The sequence below is a fragment of the Watersipora subatra genome, chromosome 2 (genome assembly GCF_963576615.1).
Source record: "Watersipora subatra chromosome 2, tzWatSuba1.1, whole genome shotgun sequence".
Lineage (NCBI taxonomy): Eukaryota > Metazoa > Bryozoa > Gymnolaemata > Cheilostomatida > Watersiporidae > Watersipora > Watersipora subatra.
The window spans coordinates 42,347,105-42,369,538 of NC_088709.1; the positions used below are offsets into that span (position 1 = coordinate 42,347,105).

The 22,434-nt window shown below is 34.2% G+C and overlaps 1 protein-coding gene and 2 non-coding genes across 3 annotated transcripts; 1 reads left to right on the forward strand and 2 right to left on the reverse strand.

Annotated features, from left to right (window-relative positions):
• The first annotated feature begins 596 nt into the window (after positions 1-596).
• On the forward strand, positions 597-20,335 carry LOC137386992 (interleukin-1 receptor accessory protein-like). The gene is made up of 10 exons (XM_068073258.1): positions 597-829; positions 1,591-1,705; positions 5,044-5,167; positions 7,304-7,479; positions 9,363-9,576; positions 11,845-11,984; positions 13,766-13,966; positions 16,457-16,594; positions 17,460-17,686; positions 19,875-20,335. Exons 1-10 carry the CDS (start codon positions 746-748, stop codon positions 20,031-20,033), a joined length of 1,578 nt encoding a protein of 525 aa, XP_067929359.1. The 5' UTR covers positions 597-745; the 3' UTR covers positions 20,034-20,335.
• Positions 8,286-8,357, reverse strand: Trnac-gca (transfer RNA cysteine (anticodon GCA)). The gene has a single exon. It is a non-coding gene; the product is annotated as a tRNA-Cys (tRNA).
• Trnac-gca (transfer RNA cysteine (anticodon GCA)) lies at positions 17,090-17,161 on the reverse strand. Its single transcript has one exon. It is a non-coding gene; the product is annotated as a tRNA-Cys (tRNA).
• Positions 20,336-22,434: the final 2,099 nt, after the last annotated feature.

The following is a 22,434-nucleotide window of genomic DNA, read 5'->3' on the forward strand; positions in this document are numbered from 1 at the left end:
TGTTTCTTGGTAAGAGGTAAAACTAATGTATCCACAAAGATCTAATATAATTATGTAATTAATCATGGGACAATTCACTGTACAATCAGTGAGCCATGGAATCCACACCTACTGTTTGAAATGATGCCACAACTTATTGGTCAACCTTTTTTTGTTGAAAATCAACATTACTGGTGTGAGACAAAATGTACATGTATGTCAGTAAGTACAGCTAGTATTGGCGTATTAACGGAAAATACCCTTACAATTAAAGAAATGAGGTAATACTCTATACTTTGAGAAAGATATCTTGTTGACAAGTTGTCAGACTTCAACTCGCATTCTCTGATATCCTTGTTTACGTAATTGGCAAAAAACCGTTATCAATGTTTTTTTGGGGTTAGTATAGCGGTAATGTCTAGGCAGTATTAACCGCATGACATGCCTTTCACATATTTCAGCGCTGTGCATCAACAATCACTCGTATGTTGCTGGGACTATCGCTCTTTAAACCGCACCAAAGATATGCTTTTAATAACTAGTTCGTGGCTTGCCTGTTTTTGTTTTTACTCGTGCTATTGGCTAGCTTTGTAGAAGATGGGCTGCAGAAATTTAATATATTCCAATGATTCTGGTTGGTTCTGAACAAAGAACAATCTAGCCAATAAACATTAAGCTTGAATTGGACTGGCGACATTGTTTTGAACATTTGGACGGATTATGCAAGGATTTGTGGGTTACCACGTAATAGCGGAGTAGTATTTGAATGACAGAATGTATCTCTCAGCACTTCTGCTTTGGTAGTCTCTTAGCTCTGATGCTTGAACGTACAATGGTTCTACAAAACAAGGTAAGTCTTATAGAATGTGAAGCAGTGAGACAGTTACTCGCATAAACTGTTTAGTTGGAGATACTATCTTTACTCTTATGTCAATTTACTACAGTGAATGATAGGAAAGCTTGTCATTCCTCTCCATCACTGCATACATGCATGTCAGCTACTGACGGGTGCTTGGAGATGTCTTCCCTCCATATGGGCTATCATTACATATTAGCACCCCATTTTATATACCATTAAAATATAAATACATACAATGTGTAACGACATGCAATACTATTAATATTGTATGTCATCACACAACAGAAATATATTTTGCGTAACATATTTGACATAAACTTGTGTCGGAATTTGCAAATGTTGCTACATTGGTGACCTTGACCTTGCTAGTGAATAGTCTACTCTACAATATACAAGTACCTACATTGGTGACCTTGCTAGTGAATAGTCTACTATGAATCACATTGTTGCGGTGTATGTTACCTGCAATATACAAGTACCTACATGGTAACTTGTACATTGTATATTTCACTAGATGAATGTTATATATTTCATTTATTGCATATCATGAGCAACATTTAGCAGTCAGATAATTAGATGGATATCACTTGTCATCGGGTTAGCATCTTGTCTAGCCGCTCCTATAATTTCTGAGTTTACTACCATTCTGTCTAAAAAATATATGTATTTGTTTTAAACAAAAAAGTACTTTAACAAATCCATGCAAAATCTAGGAATGATAACTCTATGGGCTAACTTGTAATATATTTTAGATGTACTTGATGACTGTGTGTGTGACGACTTTACTGGTGGCAGATGCTGCCGTGATTACTACAGAGACACTGGACAATGCTGCAGCTTGTACAACTGCCTACAGCCCAAATGATGGTGAGTGTTTGTACCCCCTCTTACTTGTAAAATAGAAACAGCAAGTGTACAAAAGCGTTATATTAAGAGGTCTACGGAAGGTTCCATAAAAATACAAAAGAATACCATCTTTCACCTTCCTACAATAAAGCTAACATAGGACCCTTTGGATGTTACTGCTTCTATGTTACTGCTTCTATACAATAAGCTGTAAAACTTATAATTTAAAAAGTGCCTCCTGTGTGTTCGTTGATGTTTGTTTAGTCGACTTTCTTTTAAAGGGTCTAGAGACTTGTACAGATAAAATTAACACATTTTAAAGCCTTTTTTGTACATATACTAGGTGAATGCCTGGCATTGCACGGGTATTAAAAAGGGGCTTATAAACATTGGCAGGTAATGTAGTTGTTGATGTCTAATTTGAGTAAGCTAGTATCCGTATTGCTAAACTTACTAATAAGAGCTGCGAGAGCAAGCTTTAGTAACATTATCACAGAGTCACTATGTGTATTTTAACCCAGATAATGGCTCATATCAGCGAATGGATCCATTGCATCCCGTGTAGCTTATTCGACTAGCTTGTCACTTCATGAATTTGAGGTTCCACGATCATATCTTCTTTGATGTGAATTTTTCATTGCTAGACTTTAATCACTTTAACTGGATGGACACAGAATGACGACAGACAGACAGACAGCGACAACGACAAACTGTGCGATTTATATATATATAGATTAAAGTCATCAGATGTTGCTGCAGATATTTTCATGTGAATACTTAATTATTCGTTTGATTTGTTCCACAATCCAGAAACGTGTACTAAAATTTTAAAATCTTGACTATAATAAGGGCTGTGTTTATCTGTCCTTCTATCTGTGTGAAACTACGGCTAGAAGTTTAAAAAAAGATTACATTGCACAGAATCTAAACCCTAAACTTTTAACTTTTCTACCCAGCGCGCTGCAACTCAATCAATCACCTTCCACAATGCCAGAATTATTGTACACATACTTATTCTCTGTGTTTTATTGGCACTCATGACGATCTCTCGCAGCACACCAGACTTACAGGTTACTAGTACACTGTATGAATAAGTCCTGTAAGTGATTACACAGCGCATAAGGTAGATGTATTATAGGAAGCTATTTAAACAATTGAAAGTAAAATACTAAACTGTATGTCAACAACTAAATTCAAGTGTTCATTGACACAAAAGAGTTTTCATACCTTACAAACCCGTGAATTGAATGAAGGTGCGGCAATACGTAAGTTCAGAGGCAAAAGAAGGTTTCTATATATAGCTATAACTTGCCCTTTCTTACATTAGATGATGTTTCAACTAACCCAGTTTATAAATATGTGGTATGAGTGTGTTTTTGATGTTCACCAGAACAAAACCACAGCTTTTCTAAAATCTTCAAACACTTGTGGAAATTACATCAAATATAGAGTCCACTGTGAGGTCAAAATTTGCATCATGCGCTGGAAATGCGAGTAAAGGTTGCAAGTAAAGGTCAGACTGTTCTTGCAAGTAAGGGTTTGACTGTACTTGTAAGTAGAGGTTTGACTGTACTTGTAAGTAGAAGTTTGGCTGTACCTGTACGTAGAGGTTTGACTGTACTTGTACGTAGAGGTTCGACTGTACTTGTACGTAGAGGCTTGACTGTACTTGTAAGTCAAGGGTTCGACTGTACTTGCAAGTAGAGGTTCGACTGTACTTGTAAGGAGAGGTTTGACTATACTTGTAAGTATAGAGGTTCGACTGTACTTGTAAGTAGAGGTTTGACTGTACTTGTAAGTCAAGGGTTCGACTGTACTTGCAAGTCAAGGGTTTGACTGTACTTGCAAGTAAAGGTTTGTCTGTACTTGTAAGTAGAGGTTTGACTGTACTTGCAAATAGAGACGTGACTGAACTTGTTCTAAGTTCACATCATATGTTGGAAAGTTTATGTATTAATTGCATTGTAAGCAGAAGTTTGACTGTATTTCAGTAATCAATTAAATCGATCTATTGGTGGTATTCAGTAGAATGAACTACTGACACTTGTTAACTAGTGAGTTGAGGTTGCCGGTTTGAAAAAAAAGGGGAATTTGGAGAGAGAGGAAAATACACAGTAGCATGTATACAGTAGTACACTGTATAGCATAGTCGGCGCTTTACAGAAACTAATTTGCTAGAAATATATTGAACCAGCTTTACACTCTATATTCTATCATCTAGCAGTACAAAACTGTATGAAATACCTCTGTAATGCCAATAACAGAAGATTTGCCTATGATTGTTAATGAGTGAGATTTTACCGAGATCTGCTCCGGCAACTGCAAAACTTTACTGGCAACACTATTGAGGGCTTTCTTAGTCACAGCTTTCTAAAATCAATTAGAAGTTTTTGCCTAGGCTAAGAACCACAGACGCTTGTGGCTGCTCTGTTAGCGTCCCAATAATTACACAAAACTTTATAGTCAAAAGATTACTTTGAATACCGCTAATCCAATTAGCCATCTGCCAGTTACAGATGACAGATGCACTGAAGTTCTATAAAACAATTAGTTTTGATGTTTTTGTTTTCGCCTCTGACTATAATTGATATTGGCACTAAAATGATGGATGACAGTCTATTTGTCATAGACTTCCATCAAGCGTAGACAACTCCTCGCTCAAAAAACACAATATTTAATTTAACCATCAGTAAAAACTGCATGATGTTTTTGGTGAAAACCTTGAGCACCGGTCCCATACACGCAGAATTTTGAATTGCGAATGCTAAATTTAAAAAATAGCAGATCATTAAATCTCTTTACTCTGGTTTAGAGCAAGAGAAATGATAAACTTATGTTTTGCAAGCATCAGATTAGAATAATAATAGAATATTATTACATTTTATTATTATGCGACAGCTTATAATAATAAAGTATTATTATAAACTGTCAAACTGCTTAGCTTTTTCATTTAGAAGAGGAACTTTGTGTAGCTCGAGACATAGTTGCTTTGGCAGACAGCAAAACTTAGGCTAGATGCTTTATCTTTTATCAAATTGTTTTTTCTACAAAAACAGACCCTCCATGTCTTTACAAGACTTGGAATGTAGACCTCTTGACTAAAACAGCCTTGAGTATGCTGTTAATAACTAACCAACTAAAGGTTAAAATGCTAAATCTTCAGACTAACCAATGGCTGCAAAGTGCATTCTAAAAATGTTGTGATTAGTTCACGAAGACATCTGATAATAAATAGGAAATGCAGAATAATATGCCATTTATTCTGAAAGAGTGTTTATATTGTTCATCGTTAAATCAATTTTAATAGATAGTCAAGTTAGATAGTAAAAAATGAATTTCAATGAACCATTTATGTCCAGATTTGAAATTCATAAACCCAAGACCGGAGCACCTTGAAAGTTTTCCACCAGAGCTGATATATTGCATGGAAGGGAGATATCAAGTGGTACGCTGTTGTGGAACAGGTTACCAGACAGTTACATGGTGAGTAATTGTAAAATACCTGTATGATGCAAGTTGTTGTCACAGTATGAGATTTATAAATATGGGTCGCTTGATACATGGATTATGAAACAATGTGTTAGCTATGGAACGAGTCTTTAGAAGGTAGCAAAGTCTGTATTAGCTAAGGCAAAGTCTAAACGAGTTGGTGAAAGTCTGTATAAGGTAGAGACAGTCTGTATTAGTAAAAAAGAATCTTTATAAGGTCAGCGTGTCTGTATGAGTTAGAGAGAGTCTGTACAAGGAAGAGAGAATGAAAAGCATATACCAATAGAACAGCCACACATCAAATCATCTTACCATCATGCCTTTCACAAACTGCACTAAACACACGTGCATGTTTCTACTTAATGTTATGTAAGCTTACAAACCAAGTCACCTTTCGTACTTAAGTACCCCACTTATCACTTAACTAATAATATGCTTATTTAAGATTCTTCAACGCTGCGACCATACAGATCAATCATTTTTCCGTAAATTAATCAATCCTTATGTCCGCAGAAGAAGTATTTTAATTATTTTTTAGTCCTATATACATTGTATGACAATAAAAAGTAAGAGGTGAGAAGTGAGAAAGGAATTTATCTAGTTAAGCAGCTGCTACGCTGTGACATTATTGTACCCTCGTGTCTCTTTGTTCATGAGTTTTAACTATGCCTACATGCAATCTTAAAAATTCTTTTTGCTTTTGTATATAAATAATCTCTACAAAACATAAATCAAGGTTGTCCTAAACAACCAATACAGACTTGATATGATATGCATATAAGAGCAACAAAGGCCAAAAGATACAAGGGAAAGACATGAGTAAAATAATCCTAGAGCCTAAGTTACTAAAGCTTTGCCACTAGTTGATAAATTTTCCTAAGGCTGCTGTTCCAGGCTAAGGAATCGGTGAAAGCTCAGGCTAGTATTAAATAGAGCGTGTTGTTTGTCTCTCCCGAGTCTTACTAGGCAGGTTTAACTGTCTCATAGGACTTTATCAGCTAGATATGATAGAATTTGAGGTTTCATGGTAGATCGCATAAGCCAACCGCGAAAGCCGTACCGCTAAGTCTGTCAGGAAGGCATGTTTTTGCCTAAAAAAGATTAATTACTTATAAGTAAAAAATAGAGAAAGACATTTATGATCAGGACTTATGAATAACACTGAGTAGATTTAGAAATAAGCTTTGGAGTAAGTACCTCTCACCCGCCCTGTTGAGCTTTCCATTGCCAAGCATTGACTATCACATGACTGGCTCGAGCATATACTTAGAACAAAACATAACGAAGCTGTAAAAAATGCAAGAGTATAAATGTTTATAGTGTCTATAGTGCTATTGTCATGTTCTATAGTTCTATTGTCATGTTCTATGGTTTTATTGTCATGTTCTATGGTTTTATTGTCATGTTCTATAGTTCTATTGTCATGTTCTATAGTTTTATTGTCATGTTCTATAGTTCTATTGTCATGTTCTATGGTTTTATTGTCATGTTCTATAGTTCTATTGTCATGTTCTATAGTTCTATTGTCATGTTCTATGGTTTTATTGTCATGTTCTATAGTTCTATTGTCATGTTCTATAGTTCTATTGTCATGTTCTATAGTTCTATTGTCAAGTTCTATAGTTCTAACGTAAAGTTCTATAGTTCAATTGTAAAGTTCTATAGTTATATTGTCATGTTCTGGAGCTCTATTGTAATGTTCTATAGTTCTGTGGTAAAAAGTTTATAGTTCTATTGTAATGTTCTATAGTTCTGTGGTAAAATGTTTATAGTTTTATTGTGACGTTCTATGGTTCTGTGGTAAAGTTTATAGTTCTATTGTAATATTCTAAAGTATGAAAGGTAAATCATCCTTTTGCCCAGAATGTATACTACAGATAAGCTATTTCAACAATGAGGTGACGAGCCAATTAATTGTTTCAACAATGAGGTGACGAGCCAATCAAATGTTTCAAAACATTTTTTTAACTTACATTTCAATTTTAATCAGCCTTTTTCATGCAACTAAAAAAGTTGCTAGATTTCCAAAAATTGCAAAACAAAATATTTACTGAAAATTTACATCACATGTTGAGGCGATTGTAAGTAGAGGTTTTAACTGTATTCCAACAACAAGCTGTATCTGTTTAGGTATTTCAACAATGAGGTGATCAGCCAATCAGATGAGAGGTTTGACATAAGCGATGTAGGTCAGGTGCTTCATTGGCTGGAGCCTGACCCAGTAGGATTCAGCAGGATCTCTTGTGAGCTGGTAAAGAATGAGAGCGAGACTCTACGGCATGACATGCTGGTGGAAGTGATTGCAAGTGAGTCACTATAATCGATATCTTGGTGGTCACTAACAGCGTGATACAATATTTAAATATGAACATAAAGTAAATTTTAGTAAATTCTATCAAAAAGTATCCGTATTTTTCTATTTTTATTTATGTTTTTGATGTTTGAGGTGGTCTGAATTTCAGGATATTTCACGATTAAAATCAGCAATTGCGATTAAAATGGTAAGATCAATAAAAAATGCGATTATGATGTCTATAATTGCAGAGAGACTGACAGAATAGAGACGCAACTTAAATGTTAAAACAATCAGAATAGAGACGTGTCATGCTGCAACTTGAGTGTGTTTTATGAGTTACTTTGGCCTTGTTAACACTTGAATAACAATAATATCTACATCTTTATATAAGACCAAACTAAAGAAGGACTGAAATTAGACACCTGCAGTACACAGGCTTGAACTAGAATCAATGTTCAATCCTGCTACAATTTTCCCTTTAAATCACACTTGTCAGACTTAGCCGTCTGTAGGTTATTTTTTAACACAAGTAAGTTGAACGAAAAAAAAAACACGATGGCCAGTAACACTAATGCTAAAAAAATTGGTTTTATGAAACTTTTTGCATTTTACATGCTTAGTTCTAGAGCCCTTGTATCATTGTAATGCCAACAAATGAGAGGCACAAGAAATTAAGTCCAGGACCTACCAGACTGCAGCGAGTTGCTCCATCCCTGAATTGTACCTCCAGCAAGTGTAATAAATACTTTTGAAAGTTTTTTCCTAAACAGAGGAATACACAATGATTCGGAACTGTAAAAAGATTTTTTAAAATGCAGGGGACACTGGGAGTTGAACCCAGGGCCTATCGGACTGCAGCCGATTGCTCTACCACTGAGCTATATCCCCAATATGACTAATAAGTATGCTGCAAAATAAAGATGATGGAATATTTCAGAAATGAGTTTGAAAGTAAACGAAATATTGAGCTAAGGCGGCTCAACAATATAATTGCTCTCCCACGAGAAGGCCGCGTGGCTAGCTTTGATGCAATAAGCTAATGGTTTTTATCTGTCATTGCAACAGAGCTTCTCACTTATAGTAATATCACGCTGAAAGTGGCATTTAGTGGTATATGAAAAGTTAATTAATATTAACTTGATTGATTTTTTCCTAAGGCTATTGCAAAGTTTGAAATAAGGGGGGGGGTAGTACAAAGACCCTTAGATTACTAATACGTTTTCATTTTGAGGCTTACAACTGCACAAAAACATTTTAATCTGAATATAATTGATTAAACAGTTTTAATAAAAACAGATGGAGCCATCTTAATATACAAGCTTTTTGTTTTCCTCCAGCTTTGGTATCACTAATCCTGGAATAATGATGTTATTCTCAGGGAGCTAAACATTAGACATTTTGGATTATAATATTGCATTAATTAACTCAGTGTTAACTTTGTTTCTTTTACCATGTTGTGACTTTTTCCTTTACTCATAAGATGGTCCAATTTTAGTCGTCTACAGTGTTTGAATGTTGTATTTGAAGTCTCTGAATAAACATAACAACAACAAGAAAAACTAGCGGCAAAAATACTAACAAAAAGCAATTGCTAATAACAAAAATTATTAGCAAAAAGTATTTGGTAGCAGCAAAAACACATTAGCAACAAACATTTGCCAATAGCACAAGCAAAAAGCAATTGCTAGTAGCACAAAGATACTAGCAATAAGCATTTGCTAACGACAAAAACACATTAGCAACAAGCATTTGCTAATAGCATAAGCAAACGCAACAGGCATTTGTTAGTAGCGTAGACAGTCTGAAAGAAGCAATTACTCATAGCATAAACGCTCTCAGGAAAGCAAATATTAGTAGAAACATTTTTAAAACTAAAAATCTATTTTTTTACAGATTGTGAAGAGCCAGCGCCTTATTATACGATAGCACCGGAAAGTTCTTGCGCATCACCGGGTGATAACATTACATTTCAGTGCGAGGTGCACTTTGGTGATGGCGGCTGCATAGATGCATTCTTCAAAGATGTGATGTTTGAGGACAAACATGGTCAATTCATCAATTCATTTCATGAAGGTTATGAGAATGTCCAAGTGGAGACTGTGAAAGCGTAAGTTTGTTATTTATACAAACCTCTGAAGAGGTCAATAAGTATAGGTTGAACTCAATGAGTGGAGGACCAACTAAATATACCGTAAGATGGTATTTTGATGAATGAAATTAGCTTCAAATCTACATTGAAGCTGGTGCTTCACTATTTATTTTCATCACCCCCCTACTGCTGATGAGAGCAATCTCACACTCCTTTGCTATGAGTGAAACAAAAAACATTCCAAATATAGTTAAAAGCAGAGATATTCGAAATATATGAAAACAGTATGTTATTGGAATGCCATTCTACCGATGCTCCGAAAGCAAAGAGAGATTTGTCAATTGGTACCTCAGAACAAAATCTTTTAATAACTTATAACTTGTGATTATTTTTATCAAGACACTCAGTAGAGTGTATAAAAACATTGATTTTATGTTATTGAATTTGCTGATAGGTTGTGACTAGCTATGAAGAAAAATCTGAACTTAGATTTTTTGCGTCGACAAATACAGTTTTGTCGTCATAATGACTGATTCTTACACTCGGTGAACAAAAGCTCGCACCCCTAATTGGAAAATTGATTTAAGTACAGTTTTAATTGTTATATCTCATTAGTCCAGCTGTACTGTAGCTCTACCCATAGTTTTCTCAGACTCTACCTTAATTAGATAAATGTTCGCCATTTGGCACCTGACAGACATACTTTTTAATTATAAAAAGTCGCTCATTTATGCATTAACTTATTAGTTTCTCATTAGCAATATATAAGACATTTTTTGTATGTTCTCAATTGTGTCCTCCCTTAGCTCGGTGCGCAATAATTGACACATTTTGCATTTGTGAATTTTCCTTTATTTTATTTTCTGTCTAACATTCTTTACGTACTGAGTTCTGTTTCTTGTGTTAGTTGTATATTTCCTCTGTTTCTTCTCACCTTCGCCCTCTTATATTGGCTAGCTTGAATGTTTCTATTGATCTTTGCAGAAAATTATACCTTCTAAAACTTGTGTAATCTTGGTATTTGTAATTTGATGTTCACTTTCTATCATCTGTGCTTAGAGTGGCCACATGGTAGCTCTAAGTTAAGTCATGTTTCATCTATACTGTTTATAGAGGTGTGCAAACTCTTGTCCTCATGTTTATTGTAATCGTGTTCCCTCTTATCTGTAGATGGAGTTGTGTTCTCTCTTATTTATGTGTTGTGTTGAGTTATGTTCACATTTATTTGTGTGTTTAAGAAGCTGTATTTATAAACAAGAAGCCGTGTTCCTTCTCGTTTATAAATACAGTTTGTATTTATAAATAAAGTCGTGTTCCCTTTTACCTGTGAATAGCGTTGCAATATCTCTTATTTGTGCGGTTAGCAGAGCTGCATGACAAACTATCACTAAAGTCGAGACTTTACATCTGTTTGATTTGAAGAGATCCATTAAGCCATCTTTGTCAGTTCACTTTTAAGTTGTGACCTTTTTTGTAACTTGACTTTTTTCATTTCTGTTTTGTCGCTTTCTGTTACTTGGTTTTATAGCGCAAACTTCAGTTGATTATTTTTGATTTGAAACATCTACACACACGTATTGATTATTACAAAACTATTAAAAGCATCCAAAAGCTTCATTATATGTTTTTAAATTTATATCTTGAAATTTTTTTCAATATTTAACTTTAACATTTGCAAATAACATTTTTGCATTCTGTGAAAAAATTTAAAATTTTTTCACAGAATGCAGTATTGCATTCTGGGAAATTCCATGAAATTCTGTGAAAACTCTGCGAAAATCCGCATTATTGCAGCATTGCAGTACTTCAGATGACTGGAAAACCATAGGTGCAGAGTTAAATTTTAATTATTTACAGTCACATTCTCTATGTCTATGGGCATAGAGGTTGTCTACTCTCTATGTTTATGGCCATAGAGGTTGTCTACTCTCTATGTTTATGAGCATAAAGGATGTCTACTCTCTATGTTTATGGGCATAAAAAATCTGATCATAACTAACAGAATGTTGAAACCATTTCATTCTATCTCACAATTTCAAAAAGAGTGATAACATTGATAACAATGATAATAACTTTTTCAAACAAGCCATTTATCTCACAAAACTGGAATAAGAATAAAATCTTCAATCTCTGATCTTTATCCAACTTTTTACTGAACAACCTCATCCGCTTACCAAACCGCATCAATGGGATAGAGAACACTAACATGTAGATCTGTGCAATAGATGCTTCAGTAATGCTTTCTTTCAAAGGAAACTTAATTGTTCCTTTCTTACATTTATTTAGAGATGATGAAGCAACCTCAGTACTTGGTAGCATCACATTCTATGAGATAACAAAGGATCAGCTCAACATGACCTTTTACTGTATGCCACGCACTCACAGCTATATGAAAGTTGGCTTCAACTTCCTTGGATCCTGCTCAAGTAGGTTTCTTAGTAAATAGAACTTGGACTAAACTTAGCTGACAGCTATCAGTTAGTGCTGACAGCTGTCAGTTAGTGCTGACAACTGACATTTAGTGCTGACAGCTGTCAGTTAGTGCTAACAGTTGTCAGCTAGTAATGACAGCTATCAATTGGTTGTCAGTTAGTACTGTCAGTTGTCGGTTAGTACTGACAGCTGTCAGTTGGTACTGGCAGCTGTCAGTTAGTATCTACAGCTGTCAGTTAGCACTGATACTGTGTATTGCATCAGCACAATCTTTGCTCCAATGTCATTCTATTAGACTAAATTGTATTTGAGGGGGTTTGTGAGAGAGGCAGCATTTTTCCCAAACAGCAAACCTCTGATCCTTGTTTTTTCACTCTATTTTGAATCAAAGTACAATACCGGACCTCTCATGAGCTGAATAAATGACCTTTTCCATCAGCTGTATAAATGACCTCTCCACTCATCTGTATGAAACAATCCATTTTACCAAAAAATTTCTGAAAAGTCCTAAAGCCCAAATAAATTTTGTAGCAAAATACTATTTTTAATAGTGAGCGATTCAGAAGCTATCTAACTGTAAAAACCGCAAAAAGGCAATTAAAATCTTAATATTTGAGATGAATTGGAAGATCTGAGAACGATCAACATTTTTCCTATTTTCCAGGTGATTATGCAAATATAAGCTTGTGATTAACATTGGGTGACCTTTCAAACACCTGCATATAACCACTTTACCTTATAATTTTTCCAACATTCAGTATAAAGCTTAATTCTACCCCCAGAGTACTTTTCAACATAAGATGATCGAGGGCTCTCAAAGCGTTACAGTTTTATACAAGAGAGAGAAATTGAAATTTCTTACAGTCTTGGTTAGAGTAAGTTAAGCTCTGTATCTTTATTACCAGCCCTACCACCAACCCAACTGTTGCCATGACTACAGTTCCTACTGTAGATATCTCTAAAGAAAGCAAAATCTCTTTTTACTGATGACCTCTTTATTAATTTACTTTTTTTACATAAAATTAGTTTTTTTGGTCAAATTATAGGTAAAAAAAACTTAATTTTTTTACCTATAATTTGCTTTCTATTACATAAATTTTAGTTTTTCACCTATAAATTAGTTTTTTTTTCTGATAGTTTAATTTTTTACATAAAGTTTTTAACATAATACATTTCTTTCACGCTACGTAATTACCAAAGTAGTCATCAAAGAGTTATTATAGATTGTAGAGGAGCGGCACATCTTAATTGAGTTGAAATATATTGCTAAGAAAACACTTATTATAACACATAAAAGTTTTACCATAGTTAGGGGTTGGCTGTATAGCTTGCCTAAGCACTAAGTCTTTTAAAAAATTCAGATGTTGTACAGTCAAACTCCAGGCGTGTACAGTCAAACTCTGTATGTGTACAGTCAAACCATATACGAGTGCAGTCAAACCCTATATTTGTGCAGTCAATTTCTAAACGTGTACAGTCAAACCCTAAGCATTTACAGTCAAACCCTAAACGTGTGCAGTCAAACCCTAAACGTGTGCAGTCAAACCCTAAACGTGTACAGTCAAACCCTAGGCATTTACAGTCAAACCCTAAACGTGTGCAGTCAAACCCTAAACTTGTACAGTCAAACCCAAGAGGTGTAAAAGGTGACTGTATAGTGTACATGCTAACAGCTCAACTCAGGTATTCTAAAAGAGCAGATAGGAAAGTTTAACCAATCAAACTGGTTCACTCATGTAGATATCAACCTCAACTCTGCTCACATCCCTTGCAGACAAAACAATGGACGTTATAGCAACCACTCCTTTGGACAAGAAGATAGCAACAAGAGTGACAATTTTCGTGCTGGTTATAGCCTTTGTGGTCATGCTTGCTGCAGCCTTGTTATATCTCTATAGAAAAGAGCTAACGATACTTTGGAACACATACATCAAGTGCCTTTGGAATGCAGGCCAGAAACATTCAGACATTTCAGGTGGGCACAGAACTTTGTCAGCTATTGTGGCTGTTGAAGTGGTGAATTTAGCCTAAAGGTACGGCCACACGTAACAAATTATTCGTTAATCTGACTGAATTCATGAAATTTACACATTTAATTGGCCGAATATCACAGAATTATCTGAGCTGTGCATGCACACCAAATTCGTCAACGAAACGAAACGCTTTAAATTGGCTAAACCAGTTATTAACGACCACGATTCTAGCAGCGTTTGCAATTATTATAGTCCAAGACACGTATGACGACACACAATAAAAGTACCAGTGCAATTCAACATAGAACACATGATGCAATTGCTTAGATTGCCCTATTGTTGGTTTTTATCGTTCAGACACTATGGCTACGAATCTTTTCTTTTTTAATAATAACAATTTTCTTTTTAGCAGCAAAAGTTCCGTGGTAGAAAGAGTTGCCATCTTGAGCGCAATCAAGTCGGTTGTATCGTATCTACTACGGCGAATTGTCGTAATATTTTCCTTGCGTGCCGCCTTATGTGCTTCGGACTATGTAAATTTTGAAAGCTGTTAGAATCGTGCTCACTCACAGACAATAGCGCAATCTAAGCAATTGCATCATGTGTACTACGTTGAATTGTACTTGTACTTTTATTGTGTGTCGTAATACGTGTCTTGGACTATACTAATTGCAATAGCTGGTAGAATCGTGCTCGCTAATAACTCGTTTAGTCGATTAAAAGTGTTTCGTCGACGAATTCGGTGTGCATGCACAGCTCAGATAGTTCTCTGATATTCGGTCGAATAAATCTGTGAATTTTGTGATTTCGGTCAGAGTAATGAATAATTCGTTACGTGTGGCCGTACCTTTCGACCTCAGCCCACAACTTTAGCCTACGTCTTTAGCCAACAATCTTAACCGAATATCTCTTGAGTTTAACTCATATAACAGACCTCATTGCTTGCGGGTGACATAAGCCTGGAGGCAGTAGAGGCATTCATCAGCTAATATAATAAATTACAATATAATCTACATGTATAATATACATACTTATATTATTATATTATATATAATATATATTATATATAACATATATTACCTTTATTATACTATATAATGTTAATATTATAAACATAATATAATAAAATTGAATAATACAAGGCCTTTTAGCTTATAAGTATATAAATTATATATTTATGAACCAATATAAATTGGTTTATAAATATATATAAATTGATTTATATATATATTTATAAATCATACAAGTTCATATTATATATAAAATATATATACAGTCAAACATGGATAACTCGCCCTCGAATAGCTCGAACACATGGTTAACTTGAACGGTTTCTTTGATCCGCTCCCACGTAATAATAAATTGCTTTAGATAGCTCGATCTCATTTCTGTTAACTCGAACAGTTTTTTGCCCAACGGCTACCCAAACGGTTGTTATCGCTTTAGGAAATCACTTTATTCCATGCCATAGAGGTAAACCTCAACTTTTCGTAGTTCACAGGCTTCGTTATTACCATCATCGGCAAAATATTTTTGTCAATGACTTTTCTAAAGGTTTGGTGAAATTTGATTTTTACCAAACATCCGCTTAGCGATGGCCCTTCGGAAGCAAGGAAAAGTGAGGTAACCTTCGGATCAACTTCAAGAAAAATTGGCAAAATTGATCTTGGTTAAAATGCTCAGAGAAAAAAGATGTCTTTTCTTCTGAGCATTTCAACAGCGATCAAGTTTTGCCGATTTTAATATAAAAAACTTCCTGGCAATAATATCACCTCAAACAACAAACCAATCTCAAATGGTAGAAAAATCTCTATACCTTTTGAATAATATTTTTTAAATTTTACATTAGCAACATTTAATTTGAAACAAGCCATTTATGCTGTTGATTTATATTATAGTTTGTATATGTACATATATCTACTAATAAATAAATACATGGACTTGTGACAGTGCTCTGATAACTTGAACGCTCTGATAACTCGAACACTTTTGCTCGGTCCCGTGAAGTTTGAGTTATCCATGTTTGACTGTTTGCGTATTTATGTCTATAGTGTATCCAGACTCTTCCAGTGCTTAATACTTTAGAGTTCCATATACACATGTCCTTTTAATAATTGCTGGCTTTAGATAAGCCAAGGGAACAAAACTCCAAATATAAGTATTATTTTTAAAGCTTATGCACTGAATATATGATTGCTATTGTGGTTTGTACGCAAATTTCTATTCTATGTTATATAATGCTACTAATACTAGAAATATACCTTATATATTTCTATTATATGTTGAAAATAAAAACCCAGTTTATTTTTCATGCCAGAAACCTAGATAGAACACCTATTAAGTTCGCCTTTTCATAGGCCTAAGGCTAAGCTACAAAAAGACTGGTCAGCGCTAATCATACAATAGTTGGAACAGGTCTTGAAAAAAATATAATAAATATATGCCTCTGTCACTTATTATTATGCAACCGAGTGAAATATCATAAATTGCAGAAGAAAGACACTTTGATGCCTATATTGTATGCTCGAAAACCCAGGAAGATCAGGAATTCCTTACAAGCCATTTAATAAAAGAGCTAGAAAAGTACTACAACATTTGCATTCCTGACAGAGATTTCCTCATTGGCTCAGGTAAACCCAAAGTTTTCAATTCATCATAGTTATCAGTTGGTCTCGTTTTAAAGCATGAAGAGTGCGTTAAGGAAATGCTATGTAAGCAGGGAATGCTGGGAATTGTTTTAAACTCTATTCTGTATCCAACAGCTCATTGTTCTGAGTTTAGTGGCATGTGCACTGCTGTGAATCTAGAATATGCTATGATATTTATAATCAATGCAAAAACCATCTTTACTTATATTGATTGGTAGCAAACGAGAGACCCTGTGATTAGAACCCAGGGCTGACTAAACTTCAGCTGATTGCTCTTTCCCTGAACTATATCCTGAAAAGTTGACAGGCATTCTGACAAAATCACAAGCATGCGTTTCGTAGCTGTTCTTTTCAAAAGCATAAAAAATAATCGGAAACAGTACTAATTCATTCGGAAAAGCACACAAAATAATCGGAAACAGTAATAATTCATTCAAAAAAAGCACATAATACTCTTTTTCAAAAATTCCAGTACAAAGGGGACACTGGGAGTTGAACCCAGGACCTATCGGACTGCAGCCGATTGCTCTACCACTGAGCTATATCCCCAACTGACATCATAAAACTGTCAAGAACAAAATAAAGTGTTTTTGAAGTTTTTCTTTTCAAAATAATACAAAATCTTGAATAACTGTAATGATTAATAAAAATATACTGGTTTCATCGAAAGAAAGTCACGATGCAAGGAACACTGGGATTTGAACTGACAGCCTATCAGACTGCTCTACCACTGAGCTATATCCCCACCACATACAACACCAAAACAATAATAGAGGAATTTGAGAAGTGAATCTCCACAAATGCGCCAAATCTGTAATCTAATGAACCCATGTAAATTTTGTTACAGTAATTCCAGTAGAAATGACGGAATACGTGAAGCGTAGCCTCAGAGTCATTGTCATAACAAGCTCTAATCTGCTGGAGACAGACTACTGTGACCTTTCCATCAATGTTGCTATAGCCAACCACATCCCTCTTATTTTTGTCAAGCCTCCTTCTAGTGACAATCCAGCAGACAAACAGAAACTAGATGAAATGATTAGTGAAAGACCAGAACTTTCCGCTGCTCTTGCTGTGAGTAACATCTGACAATTTTTGTAACGTAATACTATTTCCTTGTTTTAAGAAGTTTGAGCGATTCGTGAAGGCTAAATAGGTTACAACCAACAGACAACTCCTTTTTAAGCGCAATCTAATTTTCACTTGTTGATAAGACAACTCATGATACTGCCAAAGCAATGTGAACAATAGTATAGCAGCTAGTCTATTGTTCACATTTTATATTCTATATTTTATACGCTGGAACCAGACAATAGCTATTGTCTGGTTTTAAATGGTTGGAGAAATTTAGTATGCTATCTGTAGTGGCTGAATAATTACAATGAACAGACAACTCCTTTGTAAGCGTACTCGCGTTCCTATTCGTTAAGAAGTCATGTGAACGATAAAACAGTCTTTATCTTGCGTGTTGCTTTCTATTATTTTGCGGAGTGTCTTAAAATTTATATGTATTTTAGGTAATAACCTTGATTGGTTTTTGATATTGATTATTGATTATTTACTACTTAATAGCTTTACTATTTAAATGCTACATTTGATTAGTTAGCTCTTATGTAATACTTGTTAGTGTACAGTGAGAACTTCTTTTGTTGCACTTACGTGTAAAAGTATTAATATTCTCTAAAAGAATTGATCAAATTTCCGCCACGACACTGTGAAAAGAAAAATGATCAAAAGCATTTTCATTCAGATATATTTTTAAATATTATTTTACTTCTTAGTAAGAAAAGTTATGTCATCAGACGGTACTTGTTAAAAAGTAAAAGAAGTATTTGCTTGTCACTCTCAAATGATTGAAATAACAAATATTCAATCATTTATATGTAATTACTTTTCGCTGCTTCAAAATACTGTGGAAATACCTTTTAACTCTCACCAACTTCTGTTTAAGTGAAACTTGTTAATATAGAATTAAGTGACAGAGGAGTGACAACTTCCATTTGCTACTACATGTATATCAGAAATTGTTAGCCACTAGACATTACATTTGCTACTACATGTATATCAGAAATTGTTAGCCACTAGACATTACATTTGCTACTACATGTATATCAGAAATTGCTAGCCACTAGACATTACATTTGCTACTACATGTATATGAGAAACTGCTAGCCACTAGACATTACATTTGCTACTACATGTATATCAGAAATTGCTAGCCACTAGACATTACATTTGCTACTGCATGTACATGTATATCAGAAACTGCTAGCCACTAGACATTACATTTGCTACTACATGTATATCAGAAATTGTTAGCCACTAGACATTACATTTGCTCCCACATGTATATCAGAAATTGTTAGCCACTAGACATTACATTTGCTACTACATGTATATCAGAAATTGTTAGCCAATAGACATTACATTTGCTACTACATGTATATCAGAAACTGCTAGCCATTAGACATTACATTTGCTACTGCATGTACATGTATATCAGAAATTGTTAGCCACTAGACATTAAATTTGCTACTACATGTATATCAGAAACTGCTAGCCACTAGACATTACATTTGCTACTACATGTATATCAGAAATTGTTAGCCACTAGACATTACATTTGCTACTACATGTATATCAGAAATTGTTAGCCACTAGACATTACATTTGCTACTACATGTATATCAGAAATTGCTAGCCACTAGACATTACATTTGCTACTACATGTATATCAGAAATTGTTAGCCACTAGACATTACATTTGCTACTACATGTACATCAGAAATTGCTAGCCACTAGACATTACATTTGCTACTACATGTATATCAGAAATTGTTAGCCACTAGACATTACATTTGCTACTACATGTATATCAGAAATTGCTAGTCACTAGATGTACACAATCCCTTAACCATTAATAAAAATATCTGTTCATAAAAAATCTATTATAATAAAGGTGAATAACATGGACATAAAACATAAATATGAATAATACAGCAAAAAAATAATAAATATAAATAATAAATTAATAACATCAATGTATTAAATTATGGTAATAATATTAATATAATAATATATTAGTAAACAATTATAAATATTAATAAAACACTTTTCTTTATTTAGGACCAACATGATATTTACTTGCCCTATTGACCTTGAGAATGCTTTGCTATGATATGCATGACAAATGTAACTGGTTTTTATAAAGCTTTTAAATGTTTAACTGCAACTTTTTAAACATAATAATTATTTGTTTCAGGTTTCAAAAGTTCTGAAATACCCAAAGAAAGCAAACGCAGATAACCTATCCAGCTTCTACAATGTTTTATATTCGGCAATGCCCGTTGCCAACCGGTCAGATATCATGGAAATTTCCCAGCAGCACTTGGCTACCGGAATTGAAGAGAAACTATCATAGCATAGATTGAACGACTAAACAGTTTTGAATGTATTTGATATGCAGTGTATGGCGACTTTGAATGACTTTCTAATTGGATAGCTTTATTAAACATAAAATGAATGTCAAGCAGTGTATGGATTTAAAGCTAATATTTTCCAAATTACACATTTAGAAATTTCTATAGAAATGATAGTGACTCTGTATTACCAACATGTGAAAGAATATGTGAAAGTTTATGTTAACGTATGACAATTAATTTTTATAGTATTTTTGTATGCAATTTAGATATTAAAGAACAAATATATTGATATTTATTCATACTTCTAAATTAGTTCTCTGTCGATCAAACATTCACTATATCCAAGTCGATAAATGAATGACAGACTTGAGTTGTAGCACAGCATTAAAAGTTGTCTCTACTTTGTCAGGTAAAGACAACTTTTAGAAAGGAACAAAAAAGATTGAGAAACTTAAAGGTTGACTTGCAACAAAATTCAAATTACAGTTATTTGGTATCAAAAGATTCACCATGTCTTACCCTGTTGTGTTGTAAGTGCCAAATATGTAGAAATGTGATTACCAGCTCTTAAAAGCTCAAAAACAAAAAGCCGCCGTAGATTGGAATATCTTTAATTCGATGACGTAACCACGAAATTTGGTTATCGTCTTGTCACATATGTTCTCACGTGAATTGAAAGGCCAATACAAAGCTCAATATAAAACTTATCGTAGTACTAGTTTATGACAAACACTTCGGGTTTTACCGAAGACCCCGTATCAAATATAGATGCTCGCTACTTTACAGTTTTGTTTCGGCATTATTCAATCGTCAAGTCTTAATCTGATCATGTGACCCAATACTTCGCAAATAATTTTTGCAGCACTTTTCGATTATCACAAGTGACCAACAGGCTTGTCATGATTATCAGACAATGATATGTACTCCTTCGAGCTAAGATTAAAAAGTTTAACAATTTTTTACGGTAAGTTATATGATATCAGTGCTAAAAGTGACAGCATTACAATGACGATAAAACAGACGCGTAAGAACAATTTAGACATAGTTTTATTGAATGCGTGAAGCATATTTGTGAAAATATTTCGACGAATGAGATTGCAAGAAAGTGTAAACAGAAACCATCTCTCACAACTACACCACCTTTGAGCCGTTTTGGAAAGGGAATCCAAACTACGGCGGTCTCGTGTGGCTGCGATTTTCTGTTCGTTTTTGAGCTTTTAAAAGCTTGTAATCACATTTCCACATATTTTGCACCTACAACACAACAGAGTAAGACATGGTGAATCTTTTCATATCAAATAACGGTAATGTGAATTTTGTTGCAAGTCAACCTTTAAGAACATACAGTAGACCCCAACGAGTGAGATATATAAAACAAAATACAAATTTAGAAGTTATTAAAACTATATTATATATATATATATATTATACGTAACAGAAGTATACTTAAAATGCATTTGGTATATACCCTTTGGTGCATACAGCAAACACAAAAATGTATCTACTTTGTGAAATGTACAATGTACATAGATGAATGAGTAGGACATAAGCTTGAAATTTTAAAGTCATGTTCTTATCTGAGTCTAATTTATGGGAATAAAATGCAGTGGTGTAGAATCACTCATGCTCAGCATTGAGAGGTTTATGTGATTATCTTGTGTCCTTAGGTGCAGTTTACTCTTATTCATACAAGAAAACTAGCAAGTTGCCCGGCGATTCCATTCAATATCAAAGTTAATAGGTGCATTGTACCTGGTGACGTTTTCTGTGTGGTTTGTTCTGAGGTGTGTGGAAATATGATAAACCATGGTTTATTGGGATTAGATATGTGATTGACAAATAGCCAACAGGTTTTAATAACCTGGAATTATGCCAAAAAAGTTAGAGTTTTTGCTAGCTTTTGATGCACAAAAGCAAGCTCTGTTCTGTTTGCTGATCTGCATTTTATATGAAAGTATTTTTGACGGGTCAGAGACTATTATTGTTTTTTGTAAATATATTTCCACTCAAAATAATTCTTGATACTTTGATAGGCATTGATATGGTCGTGAAGAAGAATCTCTTTCATAAATCGCCTACCAGCCAATGAAAGTGCAAGAAGTGAAAAGGAACAACTGAGGCCAACTTGTGACACCTGTTCATTTCTAAAGTTGTACGTATCACCTGCAGTTAACTGTCAAACACATACAATGAGCTGCATGTAGCACCAGCAGTAATCTGTCAAACACATACAATAAGTTGCTGATTTTTTAGTCTATAGTTTATTCAAAACATATAATTTATCATTAGTTAGATTGGCTAAAACCCTTTCAATAGAAGATGGGTGTATAAGGTCCCGCATGTCATTTAAAATCATTTTTAATTGCTAGCCTATCCCAATTGGAATAAAATTATTGATAT